A 25349-nucleotide genomic window follows, 5' to 3' on the forward strand; every position below is an offset into this window, starting at 1 on the left:
TTATTTGACTTATACTATTATATATAATATGCCTATACTAAAAGCGATGGGCAGTTTAATTAGTGAAAAAAAAAGTAACATATTCTGAGAGCCAATCATGTGTTTGTAAAATATGGATTTGGTAATATGACTACAGAGTCAGTTACAAATAAAAAGTACATTTTCCTCTCGTAATAGTAGACAAATAAATGTAAAGAAATCATACGTTTTTATATACAGCAGCAAACTGAAAGTTAATAATCAGCATGTGAAAATCACAGAGACAAATTGAAGTTAAAGAAATGCTGCTTTTATTCAGTACAAGAGAGAAAACAACTTAATGGATGCACACAAAGAGCGTGACCTAAGTACAAGTTTCACCAAAAAAAAAAGAATTTCAAGTAAGATTCAAAGTACTCCATTGCTTTCTGAATTAACTCCTGCACTTCCAGTATGGTGAAATCTGTAACAGCTTGAGAGAATACCCGATCAATAAAGCATTTCCTGTCAGCAGCCGATTGTGTTGGGATTAGTAGAACAGACATGGAAGCTGTTCAAACAAAACAAGATAAAAGATAAATCACACCGTGTACCAGAGCTTCTGCTCATTCCCACCTCTGAAAAGTGAGATTGAAATGGTCTGACACAAGATGTACCTTTTATTCCGACACACTATGTAACATACAACATGTTCACATGAAAACTCTGATACTAGTAAATAGCTAGAAAAGAAGTCACAGTACCATATGAGTAACAACATTTGAACCACATTCCCCCTGGAAGAATCAAAAGAAATTAGTGGGAAGACAGGCATGAAAATCAAGCACAGTTTTCATTTTCCTTTCTGTTACCTATCAGCAGACGGTCTGTGTAACATGAGTGTATATAGGGATGTATGTGCATGTGTGTACAGAAACACATTCCACTCACCAATCAAAATGAATACTTGTGACTTGTCTCTTTAATTGTGACATAACATCTATAATTAAAAGAAAATACCATTTAAAGAGAGAAAATCTATCATATTAAAGATCCATATCTCTCACATACCAGATAAAAAAATGTTATATTGATGAGACAATGCTCTATCTCGTCATTACCAGATAATTGTGTAGCTGTGTTTACTAATAATTTTTAAGCATTATCTGGTGATTGACATGTAATCATCATGTTGTCATGAGATAAAATACCATCTGTGTCCTCATACTACTGTTCGTATGATATCTAACAAATTAGCACCCTACAAATTAGTGAATTAGCAACCCCTCTGGTTACAAAAAGGATCGAAGTTGGGCATCGTCATGTGACATACAAGTACATAACCTTATTCAAAGTACAACGTAAAGTGACGTAGTTAATAAAAAGTTCCAAATGTTAGGAAAGAAACATAGTTGGGAGTTGTCACATTCAAACAAGTACACAACTTTATGTTCATTTTAACATAAAGTTGTGTACTTAATGTAAAGTTCCATTGGCTTGGTTCGGGGAAGTAAAGTTACCTAGTGTATGCTTAGGAAAGTAAAGTTACATAAGTTGGGAAAATAATAATGGTTGAGCGTTGTAACGTTACGTACAATTAGATGACCTTATGCAATGTTTAACATAAAGTTGCATTGTTAATGTAAATTTACAAATGTTAGGAAAGAACCACAGTTGGGCATTGTCACATTCAAACAAGTACATAACTTTACATTGAGATTAACGTAAAGTTGCATACTTGACTTTAAGTTCTGTGGGCTAGGTTTAGGAAAGTAAAGCTATGCAAGTTAGGAGAATAATAATGGCTGGCCATCGTAACATTGTGTACAAGTAGATAAACTTATGTAAAGTTTAATGTTAAGTTACGTACCAAATGTAAAGTTATGAATTTTAGGAAAGAATCACAGTTGGGCGTTGTCAAATTCAAACAAGTACATAATTTAACATTACAATTAACACAAAGTTGTGTAAGCGTACTTAACGTAACGTTCCACGGGCTAGATTTAGGGAAGTGAAGTTACCAAGGTTATGCTTTGGAAAGTAGTCGTTAACTTGGGAGAATAATAATTTTTCTGCATCGTAAAGTTACATACAAGTACTAACTTTAAGTGAAGTTTAACTTTTAGTTACATAATTAACGGTTGTTAAATAGGTTTAGGTTAAGGGAAGAAAGGTTGCGTGGGTTAGGTTTAGGAAGAGAAAGATGGTTGGTGGTTGTCACATTACCTATTTAACACAAAGTTAGTTAACATGACGGAAAAATGTGGCAAAACACCTTAAATTAACTTAAAATTCACCTCCTGGGGAAAAGTCCTGTGTCTGTTAGACCCAACCACTATCCCAACCTGCATTCTTATGAAGACTTTCACTCCTCATACTGCTTCCTTCTTTACTCATCAATTTGGTCATGTGATCCTAAGCCTTTAATAAGTACATTGGTTTTAAATGAAATCTGGTGCATTACCTTTCATAGGTATCCATACGAACAGTTGATGAAAACCTAATAAATGACAACACTGAATTATGACCAAGCCACAATTACTGAGTGGCATTTCAGTGTTTCAACACTGACTGAACATAGTGTGTGTGCAGATCCCATGTTTTCTCATTAACATCAATCATCTCTATCATACTGTGACAGATACACCCTCTCCCTCATCATCACGAACCTCTTAAGAAAAGAAATCCTGATAAATACAGTATGTACAAATGGCAATTAGAATAATAAATACAGAAGGACATTGTCTTAAAGCCCTGCCCCACAATACTACTGCATCCTAAGGCATGAAACAAACACTATTGTGTTTCTATGTCTGCAACTGTTCTGTGCATTAAGTGTTCATGAAACAGTGGTGGCCCAGAGCAGCAAACATCTACTAGATTTAGTCCAGGTCCTCACTGTAATACAAGCATGTGGGGCCTGTTATGATATACATACTGGTATATCATCACAGTAAAATGACGGTGCAAATATTATCCCTACCTCAGACCTCACTATTCTTAGAGCCCTAGAACATATTAGGTTTGTCCTGATGGTGGCACGAAAGGAAATGGGGTCATTAAAATCAAGACATATGTTTCGACATAAGAGCCTCAATTATCTAAAACCAAAACATAAGGGTTCCTTATTACAAGTGTTATGTTTAAGCAAAAAAAGTTACTTTAAAAAAAAAGTTACTGTTAATATCGACTTTAAAAAAACAGCCCAGTCATTTAAGGATGGTGTTGCCATTGAATGTTTTTTCAAACAGCGAACACATTACATTTGCACATTTCCTGCAGCATATCAATGTTTCTAAAGTGCCATATGCGAGCTGATAGTGCCAAGAAAAGTGGTTGTTTTTACCGAGAAATCACTGCATTTCAAACTGGGATAGTGCCATGAAATGCGATAGTATTTTTTCAAGAAATCACTGCATTTTAAGTGGAGAGTGTGCTATTACATGCAGTTGGGGTTTTTTTTACAGAGAAATCAATGCATTTCCAGTGGGAAGAGTACTACGAAATGCATTTGTTCTTTATAGAGAAATAACTGCATTTCCAGCACAAAGACTGCTACAAAAGCAGTTACTTTTACTGAGCAATCACCGCATTTCCAGCAGAGATAGTGGCACAAAAAGCAGTTGCTTTTCACAGACAAATCACTGTATTTCCAGCGGCGAAAGTGCCATGAAATTTGGCTTTTTTTTAAGGAGAAATGACTGCCTTTCTAGCAGGGACAGTGGCACAAAGAGTGGTTTTTTTTTTACTTAAAAGTCACTGCTTTTTCAGCAGGAATAGTGGCATAAATATCCATTGAATTTCACAAAGAAATCACTGCCTCTCCAGCAGAGATTTTGCACCCAAAACGAAGTATCATAAGCCATAACATGATCTTTTCCCAACCATAGGAATGTGATTTGGGGCCTAACCTGAATTGTACGTTTATCAGAGTTGTTGAAACATAACTTTTCAATGATTCTGCCACAAAGTAACATGCAAATGCAACATACTCATGGTTTGCAGAAACACATAATACCACATTTCAATTATCAATACAGTTGCAACAAATTAGTGTCAGTTCTTTGTGATTGACCATGTCCTATGATGGTTTTCGACCAGTTAAGTATTGTTTATAAGCTCCATATTTCATACTGTGGTTGCTGTCATGATGGACTGTGTAACTGAAGCTGTTTGCAAGTTGAGTTTCAAATAATAGTGAAAATAAATATATAAATATATACACTCATTATTGCCTAGAAGAAGGGAAAATGCATGCACACAGGTATGAAACCTTCATTTCAAATCTGAGTTCAGTCTTCATCATCCCTTTGACTTGGAGTCTAAACTAGGTGACTGTAAAAGCTGATTAACGATCTCCTTTTCACTGGAGGGAACAGAGAAGGTAGTCATAAAAACACAAAGCAGTACACCCAATCCCCCTGGAGGGGCGGCTGCCGTAAGATGACACCATTCACACTGCACTGGATGGAGAATACCCTCTGCTGTTCTGTGGAAGGACTCTTTGTCTGGGACTGTTAGCATCAATCAGGCAAATGTTCAACGTTGGAGGTTTTAAAGAGCCACACAATCAGAGCTTTGACAGATTTTCCAAGCTTTTATTCTATAACTGCACCTGAACCCTCTTAGACGGATATCATGTGGAGTGACGGTGGGTTGAATAAGATGTCTGTGTATGACATGGTGGCGACATTTACAATTTTCCCAAAGTGTTCAAAAAGTTATCTTTTAGCAAATAAGTTCTTATGTATGTAGAATAAGTGCTTGTTGCATTCCATATTTAATTTAATAGGATCCATACCATATTCTGAGGGGTGTGTATTATTTTCAAATATCGGCACACTTATTTATTTCGGCTGCAGCTCTTTTAAACTGTAACATCTGTTACCGTAACATTCTCTTCCCTTTCCTTCAGACCTTCACACATGTAAAATATTCATCTCTCATTATCAAATGGCCTGATCGCATGGCTATTAAACAAATGAGACCACGGTGCTTTGATGGTTCCTGTTGTCACAGGAAAGGCAGTGTTTTGTTGCACTGACTGATAGCAGTAAGCGGAAACCAAAGCAGACGTGCTGTCTCACTCTAAAGTGCTCTGAGTGTTCATACACAAACCACAGTCTGCGATCCGGTCCCACAGCAGCGACTGAGGCGTTCGCATGGGTTTCCTGTGTGCTCTGCTTTCCTCCTACACTGCACACACGGGCAACCAGATTGGCAAATACAGGTGCCAGCTGCTGTTACAGACAGAATGTACTTCCTACCAAACAATCAATGAACTAAGCTTCAAAATGTTTCTATTAATATTTTGCATTGTTGTACTCTTTAAAACCTGGTTCCAGTTTTCTTGTGCTGCATTCAGATGCCTTTCAAAAGCTATTCAACCTTGTGAAACCTGAAATTGTCTGAGTTTTTTTTAAAATCATAGCGGAAAGGCAATGACCAACTTGGTAAGAAATGTCCCACAAATTGCAAGAAATTAGCAAAAGTGAAAAGAAAGTGACCTGAAAATTGGTTTTAAAAAAGGGTGCAGTATTTTAAATCCTTACAAATGTTTCTTTAAAATTATGTTTTACAAAAAATTATGAATTTTCTTTTTCGTTCTTTTATTTTGTCTCTTTTTCATTTTTTTTAATCTTATTTATTTAGTTCATTTTCTCACAACTTACTTGGCAAGAAATGTTCCACAAATTGCAAGAAATTATTAAGAGGCAATGAAGAAAATGAACTGAAAAATTAGTTTTAAAAAACACTTTACTAGAGTTACTAGAAAAATTAATTATCAAAAAAAGAAAATGTCCAGAAAACTATATTGAAAATCCTCATAATTATTTGTTTAACATTTATGTTTCACAAAAAAATTATGCAGATTTTTAAAAAAAATTCTGCACTTTTCTTGCTTGTTTTTGTTATTAAACATGGTCTTTTTTGGTCATTTTCAGTGAATTTTTTCAGAAAGTTTCACTAAATTCCTCAGGGATTTTTTGGGGCCATATGTTTTTAAGTTGCTCATGGCCTTCTTCCAATGTTTTTGAAAGAAATCAAACCAATTTACTGACATTTCAAAGAGTTAACTTCAAACAGAATAAGCAGAGAACAAGGCTTCACTTGCTTTGAAATGCTTTTAGTCTAATGTATAATTCACTTTGCTTTAGGAACCGTGGAATCTCTTTAGAGCCCTTTTAGAGCTTGCACACCCTGATGGAACCACTCAAAAACCAGTCAGACCATGTCAGCTTGCACACACATGTGCAAATGTAGGAATTCTGAGTGGGACTGTTGGTATGCATCAGACTGTCAAGTGAGAACCTGTCTCTGGTTACTTGTCCCTGATAGAGAGATAGCGACACAGGGGTTTTTGTTACATTTGGATCTTCATGTTGCAGCATGTTAATGAAAAAATATCAGCAGGTTTTCAGTGAGTACCAAGCAGCACCAGGCTGTGAAGAACATGTGACTGAGATAAGCACACTGAACTCCAGGCATGATGAAGAGTTTCTCACTCAGAGCTGAATAAAGCAAGTTTTTTTGCTTTAGGTGATATTTGCTTAATTTTTTGAAGAGAATCATTTTAACCCTTTGAAACCTGAGCAAATTGGCTTGATTTCTTTCAAAAACATGGCAAGATGGCAATGGCCAATGAAATAAGAAATGACCGAAAAAATTAGGCAGAAATAAGTTCAGTTAAGTACATGAAAATTACCTGAAAATTAGTAAAATAATAAATAAATTTTGTAACATAATTTTAAATATTCAGATATGATAACTCCACATACAGTTGTTCCCAAGTACTTTTTGAGCAATGAAAGAAGAAATGACTCAAATTAGCAAGAAATTAGTTAAAAATACAAGAAAATTAACTGAAAATTAGTTAAAACAAAAAAAACAGAAATTATCTGGAAAAGGGGCTTAAAATTATGCAAAGTTTGTAACATAATAAAAAAAAATGTATACATATATAAAGTTTTCATTTGCTTTTTTTCCCTTTTCCTAGTTTTTTTACTAGACATTTTCCCTTGCATTTAAAAAAATATATTTTTTAAGGCTAAAATGTTGTAAAAACAAAAACAAAAAAAGATTACTAACTTGTTTATTTCCTTTTTCTCATGTTTTTGAAAAAAAAAATCACACTAATTTGCTCCGAGTTCAACAGTTTAAATCTCATCTTAAACGCATCTGAGGGCAGGACAAGGAAAGTGATGTCGCTCCAGGTTTCAAAGCTTTCAGGTATATTGCTTAAGACCTGTTTGGTTGATCCTTTTGTGGGTGGGGGGGCTGCACTGATGTTCTTTTGGAAAATGTGTTAGTGTTGAAACTGTAGTGTGTAACCAAAAACTCCTGAAAAACCCTACTGACTCATTGTACAAAGTTTATCTGGGGAGATTTTTGGGGGAGATTAGTGTGCAGTATAAAGAAGTGCATCTTTAATATGCAGCTGCTTTAAGATTTATTTTGGCCCACCCTGATGTGAATTTCATTTCTAATACCTTACATCATGACAAAGAAATGGGTCTCATTGGTACAGTCTGCGCATGTGTCAGACAGATGGATACTTAGGCAGATAGTGGAAGGATGGAAGGAATGTGCCCAAACACTGACATTACCCAGCCTCCTGCAGGCTGGTGAGTGTGACGCATTTGGGAACAGGAGCGCGGCCTCGGATCATTTTCCCCTCTTGTATTATTAAGAGATATTTAAGAAGCAGTTCAGGTTAGTGGTTCTGGACAGGGCGCGATACTGACTGAGTCTGAGCTGAGTCTTTCCAAGAAAGAAATAGCGGTTATCCAAGCTCTTTTTTCCATAACAAGCACTCGCCTGTACTGACTCTACCATCCGTGTCAGCAATGGAAAATGAATGTTGTATACAATTCTAACCCTAGCTTGGGCCTCTCGTATATTACCATTGATTTAGAGTCACAGAGCTAAGCATGCAAGTTTCTGAAAAATACCCAGTAATGTGTGAAAAAGCCAGAAGGTGATTAACAGCACTTAAAATTGTCACAAAGATTTCCATCCACTGCATTATTAAAATCATTTTTACCCATTTTCCAAGTTGCAATTGTTTCCATCTTTTTAGGTGGAGAGAAAACACGTCTCCTTGCTCTTTTGTATATTATATACAATAAAAAAGCAATAGTTTGTATGGACATATAAAATAATTTATAGGAACATCAATTTAGACAAGTATGACTGGCAATTTAAATATTTTTTTTTTATAAATTAAGCTGGGAAATATATAAAGTTGGGTTGATTTTTGGTTTTGCCGGTGTGGTCTGGTGTATGAGCTTAAACTGCTTTTATTTGATTCAAACTGTCTGAACCAGCATTTCTCATTCTGACACATGCTGGTAAATTAAAAAGAGGCCTACATCAGCAACCTGTACTGACGGCGTCACAGCACTAAATCCAACTTGAATTGAGTTAGTGATAAGCAACATTTCAACTTAAAGAACATAACATCGGAAATCAAATTTCAGTGGCGGTGGGAGAGGGGACAGGGGGGCACGTAAAAGTTCATGTGTTTTTTGGTGTGACGAGATGAGACGTGGCAGAGTTAGTCTCTTAAGAAAACTAAAACTGCAGCAATATGACAACCCTTTGCATTTGAAGCTAAAGAAAGAGGTGTTCTTACTTGCCATGAGCAATGCGGTAAGCAGTTTTAAGCTGAACTTTTATTAGACGCTCTGTTTCTATGTATCCCTGACGCTGACTTTGAAAGCGCCGCAACGGGCGAAGAACGGCTGATTCATGATGCTTAAATAAGGAACTACCAAATTAAGGTGGCTGCTAGCTGAAGGGAGATCACCAGAAGCTAAAGTTTCCTGTTTTTGACCATCGCTAATAACAGCGTGATAGCTGTTGGCTATTTTGTGTTTCATTTCCAGTATTTATCACAATATAAAACTTGTTTTCTGTATAAAAAGTATAAACGTAGGAAGATAGCAAGTACTCACTCATCTTTTAAGTGCTTACATGTCCTGTCTGATCTCAAGCGCACAGCTGATAGGCACCAGGTTTGTTTACATGATGCAACTCAAGTGAAAATTTAACAACTTCAATGTGAGCAGAGCGCTCCGAAGTTACGCGATGCTATGCAATAGTCGAACACTAGCTCGCTGTTCGGACGCGGTGTCATTATGTTCCAGATTGGTCTCTTAGTTAAGAAAGACACCTACTGGTACAATTTGGTATAATAGTTGAGTGATCAGCTCAATATTAGACCGGTTTGAAAATGTTTCACCAGCCCAACCTTATAAATATTATGTTTCCAGCTTCCATTTCTTGTTTTGATCAATAAATACAATTACAACTTTAGAAACAGGCCAGTAATTATTTTTACTGTGAAATATTTCTTCAGCCAGATTACAAAAGCAGTCTTTAAGGATTCTGGGGAAATATTTCTGGATGGCTGCCAGGTGTTTATCATTTAAAGAAACAAGTGCTTAGCTCAGTGACTCAATGTAATAATACTACATAAGAGTGTACCTTTATATTAAGAAGTTTCAAGCATGTGCACCAAGGACAATGTGAAAACTATTGTACTCTTAAAAGTATCAATATGAGCAGGGAGTAAAACCGGCTTCTGAGTGTCTATAAATTAACAACAAAGAAGAAAGTACCTGCCAACACTCTGAGTGTTTTGTTTCTCCTCATAAAAACCAAAGCGATCCTTTCACTTTCTTTTGAGACATAACATACAACGCTCCTTTGACCTTTTACTGCAGCCATGAGAGCATCCCAGGAGCTCAGAGGTCAAGGGTCAAGTCCACGAGAATCACACCAACTAAAAGCAAAGACAGTTTTTAAGAAAACAAGCAAACAACCAAAAAGTGGAAGTGCAAAGGAGGAGCTTTTTGTTTTCTCATGTGGAGACCACACTTGGCTCAGTTTTCAGTTTCATTAGTCCATCTTTTCAAAGACCAAAGGTACCGTAATCAGGAGCAACACTCACCTCGAACTATCTCAACCTTGGTTTATCTTGTCCTCGTAACAAAGTCTGGTTCCTCCTCAATAAGCGGCTTCCATCCCAGTCTCTCTCCACTGTCCTCCCCCCTGCCTCTCCCCCCACAGACCTCTCTCCTGTCCTGGACGAACCTTGTCTTAAAAGAGAGCCCCCGGCTGCTGCCATTGGGCCCAGGTTCTGTTGCCCTGGCTGGGCCGGGGCCGCCGCAGCCCGTGGGAACTGTTTAGCATCCAGCACATCTTTGTACTGGATCTCAGGCCTGATCATCCTCAGACAGGCCGTCCGGGTGGCGTTGTCCAGCCCCACCTGGAGCTCATAGCCAAGAATCTTCACCAATCCACTCTGGTACGGCCGGATGTTTTTGTCTCGGATCCGGTGCGCCTCCACAGGCTTCCCGCCATCCCTGAGACAAACCCGGGCTAGATCTTCCCGCCGTGTCCTGAGAAGAGCTACCTCCTCCTCCATCTGGGTGTATCCGAACCTGTCGATTTCCTCCCAGAAGGTCCGGTTGAAGGTTTTATATAAGTGCCAGTCTAAGGCATTCCACTGTCGCAGCTTCTCTCGTTGTTCCTCCGTCACGTTAGTTGGTGCCTTGGCTTGTGTGCGTGCCACTCTACCGCCAACACCTGCCGCCGCCGCCGCTTTGCCCACCCAGCTACCACTCAACCCCCCAACGTTGGTGGGCTTCTGCTGCCGAGCGTTGAGGCTAAATGACACAACAGCATCCAGTGGCCAGCAGAGGGCGTGTCTCAGCAGGATCATGGACTGATCAAAGTACTCAGACACTAGAATTAGGTTGAAGGTCCGGCGGATCATGGCCTCAGCGCGCTGAGCCAGGGCCAAGGAGAAATTGGCATTGTGGTCCATGCCGAAGTCAAACAACAATAGGTTGCGGGCATAATGGTTGTTGCGCAGGCGAGGGTCATAGTATTTCCTGGGGTCGTCAGCAAAGTCGCCCAGGGTTTTGGCTTTCCGAAAGGCAGGTGCTACTTCTTTATAGTAGGCAAAGGAGGACTCGGCCAGAGCGACCGGGTCCCTGATGATGGAGAAATAGAACGTGTCCGCAGGCATCACCTTCTCCACCTAACAAACAAAGAAGGAGAGCTTGTAGGTACAAAAAGGTGCTGTTAATGTGATCTAATCAAGTACAAGAAGAGCAACAGATGCTTTGTGCAGATCGTTTTTGAACTTGTCCTTTTTTGGAAAATAATCACCAGCTAGGAGAAAACACTTAAGGAGATTGAAGACAGCAAGCAGTTGCAGCTGACGCCTCCGCTGTCTTATAAAGAAGCACGTCAGCAGCAAACCACCAAGGGAGGGCGATTGCTGCGCTCACAAACCGCCATTTGCCGTGAAGTGATCAGCCAAACTGCAGCGAGGCAGCAGATTTTACAAGTACCTGAGTTCACTGAATCATAGCTGACTCCTCTTCACCAGCAGAGCAAACAAAAATGTAGAGAGCAACATCACACTCAAAGCCCATCATTATTTATTCTACTTTTCAAAACTTGCTGAACTAATTGTATTATTCTGTTCAATATTTCGTCTATTATAAAACACACTCTGCTCTTTAGCTCCATGACAAATTGATAGTAGGCGGCTTAGTTAGCTGCTTAAAGAGACATTACACCCCAAAATCAAAAATCCATATTTTCCTTCTTACCTATAGGGCTATTTATCTGTCTAGATAGTTTTGGTGCAAGTTGCTGAGTGTTTGGGATATCAGCCGTAGAGATGTCTGCCCTCTCTCCTGTGTAATGGAACTAGATGGCACTCGGTTTGTGATGCTCAGAGCGCCAAAAATATACATTTAAAATATTCAACAGCAATGTCTCTTTCCAGAAAACATGACCCCGCTACTCAAGATAATCCACAGACCTTGTTGTAAGCAGTTTTATGTAGGAACTATTTTCTTTCTACTAAACAGAGTATGTTGTTCATATGCAACATATGTGAAAAATGTACTATTCTATTGTGAGTCTACAATTAATTATTAATAAATGTCAGTTATAGTTATGACTTCATTATAAATTAAACATTTTTTTCATGGAACTATTTTATTAATTAATTTGAAAAAAAAAATATATATATATATATATATAAGTGTGTGTGTGTGTGTTTTTTTTTTTGCTTTGGAAGGTAAACTGACCATTTAATGGACAAAACATTAATTGACATCATCACAATACTCTATACTTTTTAACAGTTTTGCAACATATTCATGAACAATGGGAATTGTTGTGTAGCAGCTAATAAAGAAGACTAAAAAAAGACAATTTGAGGAGTACGGGGAAACTGCAATTCATTGAGACAATTACAGAATGTAAATACATACATTGTGCAAAAATGGAAAGAAAATACATATTTCCATAACATAAAATCATTTAAAAATATGCATAATCCTTGTGCTCAACAATATCAAAATGTAAAGTTTCTGCCCTGCTCTACAAAACCCATCATTTCAACACTTTTCTGACCAGATATGTCATGTTAAACAGGGCCATTAAAGTATTATTTATGACTATTGTTAACTATTGTTAAATTTGATCATATTTGGCTCTTTTTAAAAAAACATCAGGGAAACTTGAGAATGACCATAATGAAGACTTAACCCAATTGTCATATATGTGAATTTGAGCTGCGGATATAAAACATTTAAGTTTGTATTTCTGACAGATTTCATACAAAAATCCAACGAGTGAATGCTCAATTGATAAGACATTTTATACCATTTTATGGAGCAATGTGTCCACATCACTACAGAACATCCCATTATCATCGCCCCCTATGTCATTCCACCTCCCCCTCTCCTCTTACCTCAGGCTTATGAAATCGCATGTGGTTGCCCATGATGTGGAACTCCACTGCTCTGGGACCTCTGTAACCTTTGACCCTGTGGGCGTTGAAGGGCAGTGGGTAGCCCAGCTGGTAGCCCAGCGGCAGGGCGAAGCGGAGGTCACGCTCCTCCCCAAAGCGGTACAGCATGTTGAGCACGGTGCTGCTGGCCGTCTTGTGGGTCTTCAGGAACATGATGTGGGTGTGGGGCTGGCAGGAGCCCAGAGAGGGCCCCTGAGCATCAGGGGATGAGAAGATGGAGCGACCAGCTGGCTGGACACTGCTGAAGGACAGATAGAAGGAAGAGGGCATTTTAGGTCTAGATCACATTTCCAGCTGTTTAAAAATCTACAGTTTAGTGCTGCACTAATCTGCAATGGGCAGCATTTAGCAGCAAAAGACAAATATTTTTTGTTGGTGGAGACCAAAATAGAGCTAAAAGAGTTTAAATATTGGACATAGATTCATCAGGTAGACACAAACAGGACTCCAAATGTTTGACAATGTCACTGTGTGTCTGCTGGATGTCTAAATAGGCAACTGTTGAAAACACATACAACAAAACAACTTCAGAATAAGTTAAGCTTTTTCCAACGTGGACTGTATTTTTCCATGTTTTTGTGTCTAAGTGACACAAAACAAGTACTTTTGCAATAAGTCCCATATTAAGTTAAGGGCTGCAGCTGGCAGTTGTGAAACCAGCTGCAATGTGTTTGGTTTCTGTCAACTTCAAATGACGTGTTTTTACAACGATAAAAGTACTGTTTAATTAAACGGGGCCTGGTGGTTTTGGTGGTAACACTTTAGGAGCAGTTTCTGGTTCAACAAAATGGATCTATATCAGTAGGATACCTTTCATACGTTGTCAGGCACTTAAAATGCTAATATGGCAAAAACAAGAAATTTAGGTGGATTCGAATAGGCGGTGCAAACATGCCCTGAGTGGTTACATTGCAGCATGTACAGTGGTCTCGCTCAATACTGAACAATTTTTTTAAATTATTGTTTCCATTAGTCACTTAGTCACATAAACATGTGAAAATAGAGTACAGGTTTAAGAATATCAAATTCACCCTTTAATAATGTGATAATAGCTAAGTACCGCTTGCTCTGCAGCCACAAAGTGGCCAAAAAAATAATAAATACATTAACTTCAACTCAAAGTTAAAGAGAGTTTTTCAGTAATAGTCACTTGGATTTTGCATTGATGTTTTAAACTGAAAATAAAAAATGCTCTGATGTTAGAAGTAAATGCTTTATCCAACACCTCAAGAAAGAATAGTATTGAATTAATGACTTAATCTTTTGTAACACTGAAACTACAGACTGCCGAGCAATGTCATCATCTCTGTGAAATGAAAAGGCCTTTTGGGATGTATGAGTGGAGGCTTGCAGGCTGGTGCATAATAGAACCTGACCGGTAAATGATGACTCAATTCCAAAAGGGCATATTCTTTAATTCTTCACTAGCTAAATTTAAGTGTTAAAAAATGGAAATATAAATATTGGAATGACACTCAAAAAATCCAGCAGGCTGGGTCAGTTAGAGGGCAGCATACTTTTAAAAAGGTTGTTGTTATGCTCCGACTACACTACAGAAATGCTCTCAGCAGACAGAGCAAATGCAACCTGAACCTCCCTCAGGGCCCTTGGACCCAGATGTTCAGAGGATAGAGCGAAGGAGTTAAATGAAAAGCTTTGAAGTGGCCCCATGCTCAACAAGGAGAAAGAGGTCAAAGTGAAGTCAAAGACTACTTCTGGGTTAATAATTAACTTCGCTATTGTGGTCTTGGTAAGTCAGTATTAAAGCCAGAATCATGTGGCTTTTCATACCGCAAAAATCTGTTAAAATAAACTCCTAAACATCTTAAACCTATCAGTGTGTGTTATCTTAGCATAAAGCAGCTGTACAAGAACAACATACTGTCTAACCATGAGAAAAATGCTGATTTAAATAAGACTCGCCACTGCATTCTTTAAAACAGCACTAGAGCTCTTAGCACACTGTGCGCCATTAAAAACACTTATCACCAGAAAGTCATAGTCTGTCCATTAGCAGTCATATTGCTGAGCAATCACCTCCTTATCTCTGTCGTTCACCTTTTTACGTGTTTAAACGACAATGGAAACACAAATAAATGAAACGTGGTTTAGGAAAGTAGCAATGCAGCTTGTTTCAATTTGCAAGATAAATATTTTATATCTCATGCTGCTATGAGCTTGTTTTACAAGATTTATGCATTGTTTTAATGTTCAGAATTGCAGCCGGAGTCTTCTTTTCAGCTGACGCAGGCTGCTAAGAGATCTCGGCTCAGTCTCGGTGGATTTTGGGGTGTAAAATGAACTTGGATTCAACGAGCCTGAAACCCCACGACGCACCGAGGTTCATCCCCAGAGCTTTAGATGAGATCACTGTGATTACCATCGAAAGCCGAGGTGTAAGATGAGCAAAGAGGGAGGAGAAGGCTGTGTGCACACAAGCATTAACTCTATCAGCCCCACAATCAAAGTGTTGTTGAAGTGTAAAATGAATGGTGTATCTCACTGACGATCAGCATATCATTAGTCCTGTTTCTCAAACACAAATGGTTGTAATCCTGCACGTTGTTGGGACAATCAAGCATGTAAATCAAGTTTTAAGCATAACAACTAATGTTATATCCAGCTAACTAAATGTTTTCCTGGTTCACCATTAATTGTGTGTATTTCCTCTGGAGCTGCACAATGTATCGACTTTTGTAAGACCTTGAATTAGTAATTATGAGTTTAGATTTGATTTAGGCTTGAGAAAGATTAAAGAACTTGACTTTGTTTAATTGAATATTTTAGGTATGGACGATAATACCGGCGCATCATAGGTATCAGTAGATGTTGGCTTTATAACAAAATATCGGAATCAGCCTACATGCTGATATCTGCTGATATCATCAATCAGTTTTCTTTTTTGTATTGACAGAGTAAACATGTACAAAACATCAACCGTATGTTGAGATATTTTTCTTATTTTACACTATGAATTAATATTACATCCATTAAAAAGCATTGTACTTTATGAGACTATCAGCTGGTGGGCCATCATAATAAGAGTATGCGCAGTAGTTTGGACTGTTGGTTAAGACAAAACAAGACATTTGAGAATGTCACTTTGATTAAGTTATAGATTAACTAGTAAAAGAAAACTAACAAGTTAATTTACAAAAGAAGGATTGTTGCAGCTCTAGGAAACAAAAAAAGACAATAGTAGTGTGGTAATATTGGGAATAAGACAGACTTGCTAATTTCATGAACATAATCCAACTGTGAAGCCATCATTGTTCCATGGACATCTGTCACCACAATGAATTTCTTTTAATATTTGGTAAGGCGGTGTCTTGTGATTAAGTGTTTTCGTACATTTAGCTCCTGTATTGTTCTCTTCAGTTCCTCAGTGTGGATCTTGTGGTTGCCTCTGTCACATGGTGAGCAGATGGCCACAAGCTGAAAAACAGTCAAATCATGCTTATTTGGTAATAGCTGTGCAAGTACACAGGATCAACAGCCGCCTTCAGAAACATGTTAAAGAGCAGTTTGTGCCTGAAAGGTGGAGAAAATGAAGTGTGTAAACTGTCACTGAAAACAACTTCATCTGTTGTGTCCTGCAGGTATTTAGCGTTGACAGCTAGGCTGAGCCAATTCACTATATTTGTCAATAGAAACTACTGTATTTCAGCCTCAGATATTACTGTTTAAAATGCTGGTGTGACCTGTTTGTAAGGCCAACAGCTGTAATGCAAAGACAGAACTGAAAATACAGCTTAGGTTAAAAAGGCAGCATTTACATAAACAAATATTTCATTTTGTCGTTTTTCCAAAGAAAGACAATGAAATTGTTATGGTATATGGGCGAAATAGGGCTACCCTAAGTCATTCACTTATAATGTATATATATATACATATACATGTGTATAATGTATAACTCATGATTTTGGCAAACAGGTTTCTATTTAATTTAAAATTTGAATTATTATTATTATTATTATTATTATTATTATTATTATTATTTTATTTAAGAAAGTTATTTAAAAGTTTAAAAAGTTTGAAAATTTGAAAGAGATCTCCTTGCTATTTTGGATGTGTTTTATTATTCTGAAATTTTGCATCATTTGATCCTCAGAATAGTTTTTCCAAAAGATGAGTTTTCGACAGAGTGGGTGGTCGCCCTATAATCAGGGTCATCCTATATTCGGGTCAAAACTGTATTTCTGGTGCAATTAGCAAGGAGAACAACAAATGGACTAGTCGGCTGATTGCGCACATTCCTACTATTTACCACTTAAAAATCAGAATGTTGTCAAATTCAGAGTAAAAGTGAAATACTCGTGTGGGTGTGAACGTAGTCGGTGAGTAAATGAAGTGAGATACCTCTTGTTGAAGATGACCCCCAACAGCTGGCCAGCAAACCCAATGGCAACGAAGACCAGCAGCGCTTTCCACATCCAGACTGGGCCCACCCGACCACAAACCAGCCACCGCAACATCCTGGGAGGAGGGGGGTCGATGGATGGATGGATGGATGGATGGATGGATGGATGGATGGATGGACAAAGATAGACATGAAGAAAATTCAAAGTGGAGAGAGAAGTGGGGGAGCATGGAGGATGGTATGGACAAGGGGCAGTGGAAAAAAGGATAAAGAAAGAGATGAGTGAATCAGAGTAGAATGAGGGACGGGAGGACGAAAAGATGGACGGATGTGGACGGAGAGATATGATGTGATGAGGGGGAGGAGGGGGACAATGGGGAGATGATGTCATATAAAAAGAGGAAATGGAAAGATGGGCAGAGTGTGGGGGAAAGAAGGGTGGAGAGGCAAAAAGAGGGATGGAGAGAGGGAGAGATTTGGATGAGTCATAAAGCAAATATGACTAAGGCATCATCACCATCATCATCATCACCACAGGGAGGAAAGCAGCCTGAAACATTAAGAGACAACACAACCTGCTGCTTTTTGTCTGATCAATATATCTGCTCATGATTTGCGTTTCTTATTATATATTTTTTTGATTCACAGAGATAAAAATGTTTCCAGTGTCATATTCAATAACTGCTATTCCTCTGATACCTAAAGGGTCACTCCGGATATGAGCGACTTCAATGCACGGCAGCACAGTGGCAAAGGGAGAAAATAACCGCCCAATCAGAGGCGAGCATGTAAATGCTCAAGGCAAACATGCCTGCTTGTCCCGAGGCTGGAGCGAGATGAGAAAGCGGACGGCCGTGTGTGAACAGGGAGTTAGGTCATTATGGCCAGTGTTGATAAAAGTGGCAGATAAGACCCTAATCTGGAAAGCCCGTAGACTGGGACAGAGTTCACACAAAGAAATTCCCCGAACAGCTCCGTTCCTTTTTCTCAGCCGCGCAGAGGTCAGTGTGCGAGTGTGTGACCACATTTGTACGTTTGCATACCACAATGTAAATTTACCGGCCATGTAAACGCCATCATTATAAAGGCTTTGTTCTGTCTGGTTACACAATAAGAACACTTAACGGTTAAACACACGTGGATGCTCAAACCGCATCGCACTCAACTACCTTTCTGTTGCCTGAGAGACGACCACAAACAACTTATTACTATTTATAAAACTATTTGTCCATTAGAAATGATAAAATACATCTTATAAGCTTCTCAGCCTGTAAATGTGCTTCAATTACCTTTTAGATAAAGAATTGGTTGTTTTTTTGGAGTTTTTTTTTATTCTGAAATGTTGGCATACAAACAATACAGTGAGTATGTACCAAAAATATCTTCTATCTGAGCTAAATATTTAATGTGTGGTGATAATATTTGTTTCACATTTTATACTAGCCTTAATAATTAATTTCAAAATGTTTTGATAAAAATAACTAAGGTTAATTAACGATAATTTGAAGTCACAAAAATATAATAGTGCCTAAACAATGGGTAACTTAAAGGGGCATTTCACCCCAAAAACTAAATCTAAAATGTACATTTAGTTTCTACAGCAAATTAACTCACCCAAATATGTGTGGTGATCAATTTGTGTCACATTTTTATACTAGCCTTAATAATTACATTAAAATGTTTTGATAACAATAACTAACATTAATTAATTATTATTTGTAGTAACAAAATACAGTAGTAGATACACAACTAGTTGCTTAAAGGGCCTGTTCACTCCAAAATCAAAAATATGCATTTTTCCTCTTACATGTCGAGCTGTTTATCAACCTACATTATTTTGGTGTAAGTCTGCCTTCTCTTCAGTAAACACTGTACATACAATTTGTTTTAACTTTTAAAAGTGAATGTACAGACTGCTTTTAGGCAGCCTGGACGCTAACTTTTTTTTAAGTAGATTTTTTTTCAGTGTAATTGAAGATTTCTATGGGCTTGTAGTGCTCAAATTTCAAAAATACATAAATAAACAAATAAATTGAACATCTTTCCATAAATCAGGATGCAATTACTTTATCCACAGACCTTGTTATGAGCAGTTTCATGTAGGAACTATTTTCTTTCACCAATTGCTGATAGCATCACCTCACAGAAGGAAGAGCGCATCTACTGCTAGCTCACCTTGCACTATTAAGCTAGCTATCATTACAGCTCAGCAGACAACCCCATTAATGTTTACATCCCCTGTTTCAAGCATGAGCCTTTTGTTTATTAGTAGATGCACTCTTCCTTCTCCATAGTGACAAGTGTAGTTCAGTAAAGAGAAAATAGTTCCTACATGAAACTGCTCACATAAAAACTATCTAGACAGATAAATAGCACTACAGGTGAGAGGAAAAATGTGTCCCTTTAATTTCACTAGTTGTTTAAGCAACATTTGCCAAAAAATGTACTATTATTGTTTAAAACTACAAGTAATTATTAATTAACGTCAGTAATTGTTATCACTTTGTTTATTTACTTTTCAAATAACTTTTTCAAATTAATTATTTAGACAATATGTAAATATATGTTGACTTGGAAGATGACCCTTTAATAGAAAAACGTTAATTGGATTCTTCACTATGTTCTTAAATTCTAAACAATTGTGCAGCATATTAATCAACAATGGAAGCTGTTTTTATATTTAGATGACCTATATATTATTAGGCTATGTGATATAGAGCAATAACATCATAGTGAATATGATGAAAACGGTGCTGTTGGTGAGCAAAACGGGACAGAACTTTTCTGTGGGCGTCAATGGGAGACACGCGGTGGCGTGTGATAGAGACGTCTCATCACAGAAAAAAATAATAACAATAAGAAGGACATTCATGCGTTTTCACTGCTGGTAAATATTAACAGTGCACACAGTCACCGTGCAATGCTACACACATGTTGTAAACATGTGGAAAGCAGCGGTAAAACGGTGCAGCCTCAGCAGCAGATGGGTGGTACGGGCATACAATAAGAGCGCTGGGAGACACAGTGGAATCAGCGGTGGCCACCACCCCACAGTCTCCACCACAACACAAAGAAGCCTTTACATCACAGCTTTCCTTCCCACGCACACACACTCGCACACACACTCACTGCAAAAGACAAGAATGGGTCTTGCAGATTGAGTGAAAAAATGTTGAGAGAAAGGCCTTTGAAGCAGCCCCTCCACCCACACCTTCTCCTCTTTCTCTGCAGGATCACAGCGCAGCGCCACCCTTTATTCCCCCACAATCAGTGCATCCCCGCCGCGGTAAAGCCCCTCTCCTCCCCCCGTCCCCGTCTCCCACTCTTGACGGCTCCTGCTAGCTTAGCCTAACGTTACCTGGCTCTCCGTCTGAAAAGCATAGCTGGGACCCCGGGCCGGTATCGGTGACTTTGTTATTGTGCAGCTGCAGAGAGCTCGGAGCATCTCGAAGGCTTCAGCTGCAGCTGGTCCGCCGCCGGTACAGATCAGGCCATGGACCCGGAGAGGGCCCGGCGGAGCCCGGCTCGGTGTGTAGGAGGCGGTTTGAGAGCTACTTCGGGTCCGGTGCAACGAGTCCCTCCAACTATTTCTGTTTGTGTGCAGCGACAGCTCTAACGCTTTTTCTGCTGACGGCCGAGACGCACTCAGAGAGCTCAGAGCAGACAGGGAGGCAGAGCGCGTGTGTGCGTCAAGCACTTCCGGTATCTTCCAAAATAAAAAAAAAGTTGTTTTGTAGCAGAAAAATCGATATTTGGGATTTTTACAATTACCGAGGGCACGAGTCATGTTAGAAATTCTGACCTGAAACCAACACAAGGTCTCAAAGTTTCTTTGTTGTTTTTTTTCTCAGTATGGCTGCTTGGGTTTTTATGTACAAACTTTAGTTACATTTCATATCAACACTCAGTGCCATACCTAGCAGATTATAATAATAATAGTAATAATAATAACAACAAATAAACATAAAACGTTCATATACTCTCAGATAATACGTAATAATAATTACATTAAACTATTTATAAAACGTGTCATAACTTTTATATTTTTAAAAAAGTAACACGGAAAAAATCCCTCATGCGCCTCCAAAATAATATCATGATTGTTGTTGTTGTTGTTGTTGTTACTGATAGTATCTAAGCATGTGAGTCCAAATAAAAAGAAATCCCATTATTGACTTTTTAAAAATGAATTTAAGCGTTCAATCATACTTTTTTGGTAAATTTTCTCTTCTAAGATGTAGTTGTTTTAAAAACCCTCTACAATTGTATTTAATTCTGGAGGCCAAAGCCATTTATTTTTAAAATGACAAATGTCATGCTTTTATTTTGAAGGCAACCTGGTGACATTTTTGTCATGCTTTGTTTCACATCTGTTCGCTTGACAAAGCAGGTTTGCTGAGTCTGACGTCAGCCTGTGATGCTGACAGAAAGGCATCCAGAGGAAAAATGTTTCCCATATATAAAAACCCATTGGTTCCACTCCCTGATGTGGACATGACATTATGAGGCGCAATACACAAGGCAACAATCGAATTATGTACTCAACGCCCATTGTTATATGGAGAGGAACTAGATAATTTTTAAGAACATACAACAATACCTGTGTATATAAACAGGAAATAATTTAAAATTATGAATTTATGTGCATGTACATGTGCAGACTGCATTGAATGCACTTGTGCATGCATGCATTTATTAATACATTACTCATGAAATGCACTTAAGTCGTGCACTGTATTGTTTTGATTTTAAATTCAACCACTGACTAAAATAAATTTTTATTCTGTTTTTTTTTTTTTATTCCCATCTGTTATTCTTAAAATTTTCTTTTATGGTTGTGTTTTAAACATTTTCCTGTGTGCCTTTTGTTATTTTAAGTGTAAAGCACTAATGTAACACTGCTTTTAATAGGTGCTATACAAATAAACTTTATTATTGTTATCATCATCATTATAATTAATACTATTGTTATGCCTGTGTATGTATTTATACTGTAGTTACATTGTACAAACATTTAGATATTGGGAAGATAAAATATATATGTGTGTGTGTGTGTGTGTGTGTGTATATATGTATGTGTGTGTGTGTGTGTGTGTGTGTGTGTATGCACACACACACAGAGGGTGATGAGCAGTTTTTTAACATCTATTTACAGAGTACATGAGCACTTTTGCAACTGCTGCAAAGACAAGTTCCCTCAGGCTATATAAAGGTCTGCTTCATTTTAAGTGTTGTTATTTTAAGTGTTATTTTAAGTGGTCTGCTTTATTTGAAGTGTTGTGCATCTACCTGTGAAAATCCTGCATGAGTACCTCTTTCACCAAAAAAGCCACACTTCTCGACTTGACTGTTCAGAAGGCTGGAAGGATTTCAGCTGGCAAACTAATAAGCACTTTGTTAACACAAGTTCAAATCAGCGTGAGCACAATTTGTTCCCTAGAGAGTGTTTTTTACTCCTTGCAGAGTTGACAAGTGCAGTTCAGCTCTGCGGGTCACTGCTGCTGCTGTTCAGTAATCTCACACTGCTGCAGCTGTTACAACATGTCAACTTTATCCACCAGCTACTCACCGCTGATCAGAGACCAGGAGCCCACCACCCCTATGCATTATTCACACTGCTGTTTACACTGCGCTCAACTGTGTCAATTGTATGAACAGTCCTGTTTACACTGTGTACTGCTGGATACGTATACAGTGTACATATATACATATATTCCCACATATATTTAACTTCAGAATCAGAATCAGGTTTATGCCAAGTATGTGAGCACATACAAGGAATCTGATGCCGGTTTTTGGTTGCGTTCAGTAGTTACACAGAAATTGACATAAGGCCAAAAAAGGACCGCATAAACATGCGTACATATATCTATGTATGTATATAAATATATATATATAGATAGATAGATAGAAACTCACGATAGTATTATTATTTTCATGATTCATCAATTTCAAATCAAAAAATTGTGACAAATGCTCATCACAATTTCCCAGAACCCAAAGGCCAAAGTGACATCTTCAAATTGCTTATTGCTTCTTTTTTTTAACCATTACTCCAACACCCAAAAACTCTTCATTTATTGTCATAAATAACAAAGAAACAACATTTTTACTTAAAAAATGAAACAATTAATCAATTATCAAAATAGTTGGCAATTAATTTTTCTATCCACTAATTGTTGTAGCCTTAATACACAATACACACACACACCTATAGCATGATTTACATTAGATTAATGTGTGTGTGTGTGTGTGTGTGTGTGTGTGTTTGTGTGTGTGTGTGTGTGTGTGTGTGTGTGTGTGTGTGTGTGTGTGTGTGTGTGTGTGTGTGTGCGTGTGTGTGTAAAATCCTCATTCCTTTTCCCTCATTAATTCTAAACTTAATCTGGAAATGGCAAAGAAACCACCCAACCCTGTACCCTGAACTCTCTGCAGTCCATTTCAGCTGAGCATTAACTAAATGGTTATTTTAACAGCAGAGCTGGGAGAGTGTTAAAGGAACTTAAGAGTTTGCCTGCTATTTAATGAGCCTCATATTATTGGGTGTGCACGCTGGAGGCATTCACACGCTTTTTCTTCTACTGCCAAATTCTTTTACTGTTATTATTCTGCCACATTTTTTTGGCACTCAACTTTTCCCACATTTATCCCACAGATATTTCATTCAAATATTCATTTTTTCAAAAACTTCATTCTTCTACATTTTGGATATGGGAGCCTGAAACTGACAAGATATCCAAGCAGCTGTCACATGGAGACTAATGTCAACTGAAAGCAGAAATCTCTGAAGGAAAGCAGACCTTAACAGTCTTCTGACCTACTGTCATGTTCACACTACACACACAAATTTCACATAGCATGCTCATCAGGGTGTCCTCTCTCTCACGGTGTGAAATACAAGTGATACTAGATGCGGTTTTCGAATGGGAAGCTAAAGTATGAGCTTTGCACCTTAACTGAATCACTATGTCATTGAAGGCCAAAACCTCACTAAAAGTGTCTAAAGCACACCTTTTTTTTATATTGGTGAACATGCACCTGAAGTATTTTGGGGTGCACCAATTAAGCAATATCACACAGCCACTGCGAAAAAACAAATGGCCCTATCTAGAGTCCGTGTTTGAAACCTGGCGGTGCAACACGGCGGACTCTGGCGGACAAGGATCTGCTCCCTCAGTAGATAGAAACTGCTCATTCTAAGGTAATAAAATCCTACAATTCTTATTTTCAGGTGATTATATACTAATGAAAAAATACACATTATAATTTATTCTATTTTTGCCAACATATTCCCTTAAATCCTACACACGGACCCGTTAAACAACATTTTCAGGCTTTTTAAAAAGCATTTTTAAGTCTTTTCTTCTGATTCAGCTAGCAACTCCACTCAAGCTTAACAATGTTTCACATCTTCCATATATTGTGGGAATTTTTCAACTTTTAAATTATATTCATACTAATTAAATCCATTGCCTCTTTTTAAAAAAATCTACATATTCTTTCAATTTTAAGCCAGCAATGCCTTATAGTGTCAGCTTTTCAGCATCCACTGTTCACACAGCAATTTCTTCAAGGTTACCTTCTCCAGTTACATATATAGATATAGATATACTTTGGTTTATTCTGTGTGTCTGGCAAAAGATCTGGTGCTACTCATCAACCACTAATGCCATCCTCCAGTGATTTGTATTTAAAGGCTGCTAATATAGAATTGATTTACATTTATGTAAATTATGACAAAACTCAAAGCACACAGTGAGAAATCTCTGAATGTAGTTTAGTTGAGCAGCTAGAGTGGTAGTTAAAGGTCTGAATATGTCAAGAAATATTATTATTATTAATGATAATAGTATTATTATTAATGTAAAAAAAATGAAAAGGAATCAGTTAAAGTCTGATGTGAGCTAGTGAATGGGGACTACTGAAAAGGTCCTTGTCTCTTATTCTCACTTACTCACTAACTCCACCTCCAGGATTTACAGGATCAGATATCCGAGAGCAGTGAGTGAGATGAGCGGCCAAGCCTGAGCTTCATTTAAAGCTGGTGGTTGTTTAAGTCACCACAAGGCATCACCGGACATGAGAATAATCTGAGCAGGTTTTAGCTCCTCAAGAGCCGAGTCTGGGAGACCTGAGTGGGTTTAGCCTACCTTTGCTGTCGGTGGAATTAAAATTAGCTGCATGAAT

The 25349-nt window shown here is 38.0% G+C and overlaps 1 protein-coding gene across 4 annotated transcripts in view; it reads right to left on the minus strand.

Annotated features, from left to right (window-relative positions):
- Positions 1-267: 267 nt before the first annotated feature.
- Positions 268-25349, minus strand: part of gal3st4 (galactose-3-O-sulfotransferase 4) — a 31715-nt gene continuing 6633 nt past the window's right edge. The window contains exons 2-5 of one of the 4 annotated variants that reach the window (XM_088073631.1): positions 17162-17278; positions 12743-13043; positions 9914-11008; positions 268-9745 (exon numbers count right to left, since the gene is read on the minus strand). In XM_088073631.1, coding sequence (XP_087929757.1) covers positions 9920-11008; positions 12743-13043; positions 17162-17278 — 1507 coding nt within the window. In that variant the 3' untranslated portion in view covers positions 268-9745; positions 9914-9919. Of the gene's footprint in view, positions 11009-12742; positions 13044-17161; positions 17279-20520; positions 20828-25349 lie in introns of those variants that run through there. The other 3 variants (XM_042512247.2, XM_088073632.1, XM_088073630.1) reach the window with 3 other exon arrangements.

The sequence above is a fragment of the Plectropomus leopardus genome, chromosome 23 (assembly GCF_026936395.1).
Source record: "Plectropomus leopardus strain MGB_pleo_1.0 chromosome 23, ASM2693639v1, whole genome shotgun sequence".
In the NCBI taxonomy this organism is placed as follows: domain Eukaryota; kingdom Metazoa; phylum Chordata; class Actinopteri; order Perciformes; family Serranidae; genus Plectropomus; species Plectropomus leopardus.